Source organism: Anas acuta, chromosome 17 (assembly GCF_963932015.1).
Source record: "Anas acuta chromosome 17, bAnaAcu1.1, whole genome shotgun sequence".
Taxonomy (NCBI): domain Eukaryota; kingdom Metazoa; phylum Chordata; class Aves; order Anseriformes; family Anatidae; genus Anas; species Anas acuta.
Window position 1 is genome coordinate 13,363,802 of NC_088995.1, and position 10,287 is coordinate 13,374,088.

Here is a 10,287-nt window from a genome sequence, read left to right on the forward strand (position 1 = left end):
AGATGCACTAGTTCTCCAACTACTCTAACGCAAGACTCTGGACTTAGACACTAACATTGCAGCTTTATTGCAGGCCTATTTACTGTTTCTAGTTCTGTAATACATCTTACTTTTGACAGTTAAAAACTAGAAGTAGTCTGTGATGTTATCAAAGCATCTGAAAAAAAGATCATGGAGTCAGAAAAACACACCCAGTGATGGGTGGGTATGTCACTGTAGGACATATCAAGTCCTACATTTTACCTGAACTAACCCTGTCTACATCCAGCAGCCAAGCAGGACAAACAGTGAGCACTGCAGATTATCTTATTAGTTCAGTCACGATGGTGTTGGAGCTCTACTAATGTGGCTATTCAGTACAGAAGTTCTTGGTAAGTTTTCTTAATAGAGGAATTTATCTTTCTAAAACCCAACTTGTGAAAAGCTTCAAAGCTGTTAACTTTCTAAAGTGTTACAATTAAGGAACAACAGCCTAAGAAACTGGATGTGCACGTCACGGCAGCTTCATTATACAATTAAGAACAGCTAAATATGAAAAGTTAAGTACAGTCCTGCAACAAGTGGATTTGATCCCACACCCAGAACTTTTCAAGTCAAAAGCTTTACTTCACAGTAGAACTGGAATTATTGCCTATTTTCAAGTTTTTGTTGACTTGGTATTAACACTGAAGTTTATGGTGGTTCTACTTTTTAAATATCTTTTTCACTTTTCATAGATCTTTAGCTGCTTAACCCAAATCCCAGTACCTGCCTACAACAGGGGCGTCATAGAGATCACATCATACACATTATGAAGTGGGGCAAACAAATACTGCAGCTTTGTCTTCCCTTTAAAGGTTTATCAACACTGCAAAAGAACTACCTCAGTTTCCTAAATGATTTGCAATTTTAAAACACTGTATTATTTGGAAGTTAAACAACTTTATGACAAAAAGGCTTCCACAACTACTGAAGCAGCAGCAGATACAAGCTAGCAGTACTAACCAAGATAAACAAAAGTAAATTAGTAAACTACAGAAGAGAGCCTGTAATACAAAGCTAAAGCAAGATATTGTAGCAGTAAAATTCAATAGAATCTTAAGTCTATCTTTACAACTCAAGTATGATGTTACTCCTTTTCCTTAAAAGTCTCAGGTCCCAAATACAACTTACCTTCTCGTTAACTAGTTTTAAAAACCCACAGAACTTGAACTTGCACTAAGTAGGCAGTATTGTTCTCTCCTTCAGAGAAGTCAACACTTTCTGCTAACACGTATCAGAATGAAGTGTTAAGAAATACTTAAGTAGGAGTTACATATACAAACATGCAAGTTAAAAGGAATAAATGAAATGCTCCACTTTATTAAGAAACCAAAAATACAAAACTGAAGAGTTCAAGGCTTCATGTACTCAAACACTACTGAAAAATGGCATCTTAAACTTAGTTTTGTTTACTAGCAGTACTAATATTGACCAAGATTAATTTCTACAAGATAATGTTTAAAGTAGACATTTTCCACCAGTCGTGCTGTAATGAGCTGGAGTTTCAAATTAAGAACTTGGTGCAGTTACAATAAAGTCTAGGTATTTATACATATATATATGTGGCTTTTGTTATTATGCTTTCCTGCAGCCGAGAGCTTTTTAGCTCATCTACAGCTGTTTTCTAGTTAGTGAGTTTTACGATGCTTAGAGAGTTTGATCAACTATAGCTCTACTGATGTTCCATGCAAAGATACAGCTTTCAGTCACCTAACAAACCTAGCTGCCATTTGTTACTGGCTACTTAAAAAAAAAAAAAAAAAAAACCCTCCGTGAAGGTATGTTGGAAAACATACAGTTCGAAGTTATAAAGTTGAGAGACCGTATCTGAAAGTAGCATATGCAAACTGAACTACACTTCATTCCCAGGTCACTCTGCAGCCCAAACATTCCCACTCACATGGGTCAATTTATGCTTATCTGGTGATCTTGCCACTTACCACTAAAGTGTTCACTTCTTTAGTTTTACCTGGCAGTTAGTTCAGCTTTGCTCAGACGCTTTAATTATATGCATAAGGAAATCCATGGAAGGTTAACTGTTAGCTTTGATTTAGTAACAGGAGCATAACATATAGAGAAAGGAAATAGAGTAAGAAGTGCAGCAGGCAAGCAAAGATTAGCCTTAACTGAAGAACAGAAGACACTTCAAAGAGTTTTCTAACAACGCATGAGAATTCACTTGCTTAGAGATATTTGAAATACAACTTTATTATCTAAACAAAAAAAAAAGAATGGGAATGACAGAAACAAGATTTACCACTTAACATTCTGTGTGACTGCAGCAGTCTTATATTTGAAACTCAAAAGGGGAAGTAATTGCAGTCCAAAAAACAGCTAAATATGCAGGTCCAAAATATGAAGTTTTGGTTTTGTTTTGTTGTTTTGTTTGTTTTGTTAAACTGCCACATTCACTCCGAAGCCCATTCATCTCTTTCAGCATCCCAAAGATTAAGCACATGTTCTGCTCAGCTAGATAATAAAGTGGCAAACACGCTGCACCACTGACATCACAGGACAGTTGCCTATAAAACTAGACTTCTGACGCTGGGCTCCAGCTTCATCCCTCACAGGTCATCATCTTCATCTGGCAGTGCAGTGGTTTGAGCAATCTGGAAAAGAGAGAAGTTACACTTAGGAACTGTTTTATTTTTTTTTCCCAGTTACTCCCAAGAGTCCACGTGCTAATCATCACGCAATCATTTGACCTTTGCCCCTTCCTCAGTTACCTGTAAGTCTTGCTCATACTGTGCTGCCAGTGCTGGGTCCATAACAACTTCAGGTGGCGCAAGAGCAGGCATGGCAACAAACTCCAAGTTGGGATCTCCAATTAGCTTCCTAGCAAGCCAGAGGAAAGGCTTCTCGAAGTTGTAGTTACTCTTAGCTGAAATGTCATAATACTGACAAAAAAAAAAAGTATATTTTGTACATAACACTTAGAACATACCAAGATTAACAAGCACGATTCGCTCTATTTTTATCATTGTACTCTTTCTGACTGTGACTTCTGCTTATGCTTTCAGAAGTAGTTATGAAACAAGTGTCCAGAGATGTACCATTTCATGCAAACAGTCAGAAATTTATATTTTCACAAAAAACAATCTGATCAAAAGTGCAACTTTCAGGAGGCAGTGGCACCTCTTATGCTTACAAGAATACAGGCGTAAGTACCTCTTGTTCTTGTATTCTTAGGTCTACTTTGAACTATCTTACTTCTGCATCACAATGAGATTTTGAGCAGTAAAAGCCAAATGTATACAAGAGAACTTACAGCTTCTGCTCAATACTAGTGATGATGATCATCTTTTAACAAGATCATCACTTTTCCCTTCCCTGAAGTTAGGTTCAAGTAGCCAACGGGATGTAAACTGAAATATTAGAGCCTGTAGTAAGAAAGGCAGAACACCCAAATGCAGCTGGTAAGACTTTGTAAATCTAGATTCCTACAAGCTCATGACATCATACCTGGAGATTCTTCTTCCTGTGGAAGACAATGGATTTTGCCTTGACTTTTCTGTCCTTAATATCCACTTTGTTGCCGCAGAGCACTATAGGGATGTTTTCACATACCCGTACCAGGTCTCTATGCCAGTTAGGTACATTCTTATAAGTAACTCTTGATGTTACATCAAACATTATGATGGCACACTGGGCTGTAAGAAAAGAAGTCTGGAGTTACATTGAAGAGTAAGTGCTTAACTTTCTTATAAACCAGAGTGGGAAAAGGTACCCTTAAAAGTCTTACATTAGGGGTGCCTGCATTAGCTTTTTCCTCACAGTTCTGAGAATACACTTAAGAAGTTCAATGCACAGGAGTCTGCAGAGTTCAGCCCATGACCCTGTCATTTTACATCTTCAGTGCCCAAATACCAGCTAGTTTTATTAATTCCACTGTCCTACTGAACACCTTATTGTTGCATGACATAGAAATAGAATAGGATTACAAAAATCAAGTGTAATTTACCCCAAAATTTGACAGAAATTAGTCAATACCCAATTAACTAATCTTAGGTATCCTATCAAGGCTTTCAGATAAGTTGAGAGCTTGTAGTCCACATCTCAGGATGCCCTCGTCCAGAAAAGCTTTTCAAATTACACAAGGGCTTGACTTGATCCTGATATTTCTAAAGAAAAAGCAATAGCGTCAGAATCTAATCATCCCTTGCAGAGTATTAAAATATGCAGCTGACTAAAGTACACAAAGAATAGAGCTTGGCCAAAGAAAAACTAGGGCTGTCACTACTTCTAAAGGCAACTAGCCTCTGTCAAGGATACACAGAACTTCACTGTATCTGAAGACTTTACAGTTTGTGCATTTCAAGTCTTTGCACCAGCACAGGATGCTAATACAGATATAAGTATTACTAACTGAAATGCATACTTTCACTTTTTAACTGCTTTATTTCACCAGATGCATTTTTTAGGGTGCACAATCGTTCATTACTACCGCAGCCTGCAGTAGCAAACTGAAACAAAGCCTTCCTGTATCAGGGCAGGTTGCCTAGCAAAGGAAATATCTGTATATTTCTGTTTATATACGTACACACACACATATGTATCTGTTTGAAAACTCAGAAACCAGTTCAACACTAGAAAGCCAAGCAAAAGCTTTCAGATTGGCCAAATTGAATAGAATTGAAGTCTTGACCTCTGACAGCTACAGGGTATTCCCATATATAAACACATCTTACCTTGGATGTAATAGCCATCTCGCAGACCACCAAACTTTTCCTGGCCAGCTGTGTCCCATACATTAAATTTAATAGGGCCTCTGTTAGTATGGAACACCAGAGGATGAACTTCAACACCCAGCGTTGCTATACGAATAGAGAAGAGCATTCCACTTAATAAGTTGTGAACTGTACTTTCAACTGTAAAATATTAGATCTTGAAAGTTTCTTCAGACATACCTACATACTTCTTCTCAAATTCACCAGTCAAATGACGTTTTACGAATGTTGTTTTACCAGTGCCACCATCACCAACCAGGACAAGCTGTTAATACATTAAAGCAAAAAAAAAAAAAAAAAAAAAAAAAAAAGAGTTAAAGCAACACACTTCAAGGCATTTATTGCCCATTTTAATTACCACAGAGACTTCAGTCTTCCAGAATGCTGTAAACAAAAAACTGAAATCACCCATGAAGTAACTTGCTGTATTGGGACCCCATTTATTAAACCTGTCAATCTGTAACTCCAGTCAAACATTCCTAATTCCCATAACTAAAAACTACTATGTATTGTAAATGTAGTTCTACTAAGAGGTAAGTAACTGAATTAAGAACATTTGGGTTATTCAAACAGAATGCAACAGCATTTAAATAAACTCATTTAAGCATCCGAACTGGATAGACTCACTGCAATATTGCAATTAAAAAAACCTGCACAACTAGCAGTTGGGATATCCTAGCCAAGCATTGGAAGAAACACAAGTAACGATCTTCCATGAAGCAGTCTTTAAGACTTCTGGCTGTTAAAATAAAAATAAATAAATAAATAAATAAATAAAAAACAAACCTCTGTTCTTAAGTATGTTCTGCCCCCAAGTCAGAACAACATGGTATGTTAAGTCACGTGTTAACTTGGTATGTTAACTTGTTGTGTGGTATGTTAAGCACATTCTGCTTACTGCTGTGAATGTTTCTTTTAATAAGTTTTAATGTTTGTTTTTTCTTGTTTATAAAACGATACTTACATTAAACAACAAATAGCACTAGACTGACAACTGAACATAATGTGGTACAAATCATATGCTGGTTGCGTTATTAATGGAAGAGCAGCACTTCAGACCCAAACCTACCATCCACACTGGTACTTGAGAGTCGTTCCTGCTACTTTTCTACTGAAGGGGAAGAACAAAAAAAATAAATAAATAAAAAAATCTCAATCCTTTACCTTAAACTGCACTTGGGGCTCTCCTTGGGCAGCCATGCTGGGTCTGCAGGGGAAATGGAAGCATGTGAGCTCACAGGCGCCGAGCTGGTTCAGGGCCTCGCCGGAAGGGGCTGGGCGCCCTTTTCAGTTCCCAAACCGCCTTCCGAGGCGCGTGGCTCTGCGCGCCACTCGGCAGCGGCCCGAGGGGGGGCTGCGGCCGGGCCCACACCGCTCCCCCCCCTCGGTCCCCTCTTCCCTCCAGCTCCCCCCCGGCCCCAGTCCCGGTCCACTGCCGCCTCCCCCCACACACACGCGGCGGGAGCGTTCGGAAATGGCGGCGCCTCCCTCCACCCCCCTCCGCCCCGCAACAGCGGCGGCCGCCGCGCCCCTCTGCCTTTCGGGCCGGTTCCCCCAGCCCGAGCTGCACCCCCTCCACCCCCCCACTACCGCCTCGCGGAGGGCTGCCCTCAACCCAGCTCCACAGAGAGCCCCCCCCGAGCCACTCACAAGCGGTTATACCCCCCCCTCCCCCCGAACACACGCATCGGGAAGAGCTGCCCGGGGGTTCTCTGGGGGATCCCCAACGACGCCTCCCCACCCGCCCCCCCTCACAGCGGGCCCAGCGCCACCATGACTGGGCAGCGCCGTCTCCCCTCCCCCACGGGCCGTTGCTCGGGGGCCCCGCTCCACTCTATCTCCCGGATGCCGCCCGCCCTGGCTGCGGGGACAGAGGAGAGCCGGCCCTCACCCCGCTCTGAGGAGCGGCGGGAGGGGGGCGCCGCGCACGGCCAACGGCCTCACGGCACCAGCGCCGCTCACAGAGGCCCAGCCGCGCCGCGCCCCAGCCCCGCTCCCACGCGGCGCCCACCTCGTCCCGCTCTCTTCTCCGAGCGGCCCCGCTCCCCCCCCGCACCCTCGGGGGGATGAAACGGAGGCCGCGCCGAGCCCGTTACCTTCCGCGAGGTTCCTCTCAGCGGCGCTCCGCGCAGTGACTGGGCGCTGGGAAGATGGCGGAAGCGCGGTTCAAATGCCCGGAGAGCGACGCCGCGCGGCTGCAGGGAGGGGGAGGGACCGCGCGTCACGTGGGGTGTGGCGGGGAGCGGGCGGGAGGCAGCGGGCGCGCGGCGGCCCCGCCTGAGGCAGCTACAGCCGCCGGGGCGAGAAGGGGGCCTCCGACCGCCGTGCCGAGGGCTGATGGAGAGGTCGGTCCGAGAGACCTCGAGGGCCTCGTCGGCCTCGTCCCCGTTCGTGTCCTGGAGAATGGGGTCAGGTGACCCGGTTCTTGGTCCACCCAGAGTTTTAAAAGCGCACGTAGTTGCTTGGAGAAACTACTAAAGTGTCGCTGGCACCGTTTAATAAAGCGGTTGGGATGTCTAATTAGAGGGTTTAATCGATTGACTCTAAGGTAAAAACTGTGCTCAAAAGGGCTGTCCTTAAATGTGCCTTACAACCATTATTCTTACGTCATACGAACTGATCTGCATTCATTACAGTGCACGTGAATGAACATAAAACATGCATTGTAAGCCCTATAGAAGTTTTCTCACCACTCACGTCCAAACTTCAGTGGAACAAAGTTGCCCAAAAACTCTAAGACAACATAAAATAGATGTTTTGTATAGATTATACATACCAACTTCCCAAGTTCACACTGATCCCCTAATTTTTCCCCGTGTATAGTTATGGTTACCATAGTTCTCAATTTTTTCCCTAGTATACTTATGCAACTTTTACATGGTCTGCAAAAAGTGTTGGTACATCCATAAAACACAATCAACGAAGTTTAAATACCTCTGTATTGAAATAATATTAAAAATATTTAATGGCAGATTAAATACAACAATGTAGTTTATATCTTGCTAATTTTCTACATATATAGTAGCAATGTGTACAGAAACTTTTGCAAGAGTCATTGCACTCCACTGTATGTTTTGCTTATTTGACGGCAATACAAATGTTGCGTAAGATTTTCTTTGTTGGAAGAATCACTGGCTTGTTGAACTTGCTTTCTTTTTGGACAACTTGTTTGTGTTTGCTTTTTTTTTTTAGCATATTTGCTCATCACCTCTAGGTGTCAGGAAGGATATTTTTCAGAATATATAACTCATCTTACATTTTTCTCAGCATAATTCTATCTTTATAAAACCCTTGTGAATTCCACCTCTTTTCTTGACAAATAGGCAGTCATTTATAAATAGGAGCCCACAAAGCCACATTAGGGGAGTTTGGCAGGTTTTAAGAATATAAACACTTCCAGGAGAAAAATCAATCTCTAACTTTGTTTATAGACCATTCAGTGTACTTTATAAACTTCTCAGTAGTGTTACAGATAAATTACTGAACTACTTTTTCCCCTTCAAACATAAGTGGTAATACTATCTGATTCTTTAATTTGAATTATTAAAATAGATGGCCAATTAAAAAGTCCCCTGTTGTAGGTTTTGAGCTCTTCTCTAATATTTAAAAGTCACTATAAATTACTATGTGGGATCTAGGTTTTATAATCATGTATAAATAAGTGTTCAGAGCATCTATAGAATATCTGCTACAGATAGTCACATTCAGCAAAGGTAAAAAAAAAACAAAAAAAAAACACTTCCAAGCACTCATCAACAGCATCAGATTGCTATCTAAGAGATTGGTGTCCACAAGATACCACTAGGTAATCAGCAAAATAATTGCCTTTAAAAGATCTTTGTTTCCTATAATTTGACTCAGGTTAGCTGAGAACAAACGTAGCAACTCACTGAAGCAGATAAAAAGATTTACTTAAAGTAAAAGACAACCTTTATTAATAAGTTATTTAAGGACAAATGAGGATTGGTACAAAAGGTACTATTACGGGAGATAAATAGCTCCAACAGTATCATATTTAAGAACTGCTTTATCAGTAAGAAGAAAAACCATTTTGTAAACTGTAAAAGAAGGCAACAATATATGCTAGCAAGCAATGCAGAGAAAGTATACCTCCCACTGGTAGAAAAGTATCTGGAATACGAGCTCAAGCAGGAACGGAGGTCTACATGCTGATGTTCAAGGCGACACAGGAAATTACACTGAAAAGATTTTAAGAGGAAATTAGTCACTTTCAGCATGAATAGGTAACATGGATCACACAGTACTAAAATTCAATCAAAATATGCATTTGAAAGTCAATTTTCATTTTTTTTTTTTTTAACCATGTAAAGCTGACATAAAATGAAAAAGCATGTCTTACTCCAAGTTTCATTAACAGACTATACTCTTGGAAAATAAGCATTTACTAAGTCAATGGTGAAGAGCAGATGCAGATCTGAATTTTTTCAGAGAACAAAATTCAGCAACTTACTGTCATCGAAGCAGTTTACAATGCCTCTACAATGCCAAGTTTAAATTCCTCATCCAACACTGGAACAAAATTATTTAAATACATAAAATATATAAATAGTATTGGATTATTATACTCAGTATCCAAAAGTGACATTTTTAGAAACAGTTGCTGCTCAACAAATAATGTTGGAAATAAAGTTTATATACACTAGAACCAGGATACTAATAATTATGAGTATATACTAATAATTACAGATAATTATAGTTTGAAGTAGTACTTGATAGCAAGCACCTATGGACAAAACCACACCACTACTAAAGACCTTCTGCCTTCTATAAAATGTCCATGATTTATTTCCTAGAAGCTCTCAGGCCCTTAAGGCCTGCTGTTGCACCTATTCAGCACGTTGGTGAGTTCCTTATCCTGTGAGCCCTTGCAGTCACTGGTTTTGGTGTTGTAGTGGAGACCTAAACATTAATAAAACACAGTGTTTCTCAACCCTTTTTGGCCTAAGAGTTAAAAGAAGTCAACTGACCACCTTGTGACCCAAACGTGCAGCTTGCCTTTTTACATTTCCAGTCATGATGTGGGTCCTTCATAGCTGTTTCATGGGTGACCCCAAGCTGTGGCTTAAAACCGCAGGGACAGTGGGATGCCTAAACCTGGCCAGCAGAAGTAGCAACAGCGGGAGATGCAGTCTGTCTGCTTTTGGTAATGACGTGCAGAAAGCAAACTCCACAATCAGTAAGATTGTAAAGTAGGTGTGTTTATTCAGCGCTGGGCAGCACAGAGGGTAGTCCCACCAAAGTCGTGCGCACCCCAACATGGCACTCGCCTGGGTTATACGTGGTGAAGAGTTACATATGCATGAAGTTTCTTGAGATGCCTATACATATGCATGACCTACCCCCACTTTGTATTAAAATTAGTTCCAGGGAGTCATTTTAATAGATTCCTCCTAGCCACGCTTGTGCAGTGTATTCTGGTAGTGGTCGCTGGGGGTCATGGTGATGAAGATTAGTGAGTCTTCCTCGTCACTGCTAGTTGACCTCTCATCTCAGCGCAGACTCATAAGCTTCTCAGCTT

General features: G+C 41.3%; 1 protein-coding gene across 1 annotated transcript; it reads right to left on the reverse strand.

Moving 5' to 3' along the window:
- Window positions 1-2,204: 2,204 nt before the first annotated feature.
- Window positions 2,205-6,977, reverse strand: RAN (RAN, member RAS oncogene family). Its single transcript, XM_068654311.1, has 7 exons — window positions 6,845-6,977; window positions 5,913-5,955; window positions 4,929-5,013; window positions 4,710-4,835; window positions 3,484-3,671; window positions 2,748-2,918; window positions 2,205-2,630 (listed from the first exon to the last, which is right to left on the reverse strand). The coding sequence occupies exons 2-7, from the start codon at window positions 5,946-5,948 to the stop codon at window positions 2,586-2,588; spliced, it is 651 nt and encodes a 216-aa protein (XP_068510412.1). The 5' UTR covers window positions 5,949-5,955; window positions 6,845-6,977; the 3' UTR covers window positions 2,205-2,585.
- Window positions 6,978-10,287: the final 3,310 nt, after the last annotated feature.

Excerpts from the sequence above, each read along its gene's own strand:
- RAN (XM_068654311.1), bottom strand. The coding sequence starts at position 5,948 with ATGGCTGCCCAAGGAGAGCCCCAAGTGCAGTTTAAG. Across the intron at positions 4,836-4,928 it reads ATTTGAGAAGAAGTATGTAG|CAACGCTGGGTGTTGAAGTT; the intron begins GTATGTCTGAAG and ends CTATTCGTATAG. Across the intron at positions 3,672-4,709 it reads AGATGGCTATTACATCCAAG|CCCAGTGTGCCATCATAATG; the intron begins GTAAGATGTGTT and ends CTTTTCTTACAG.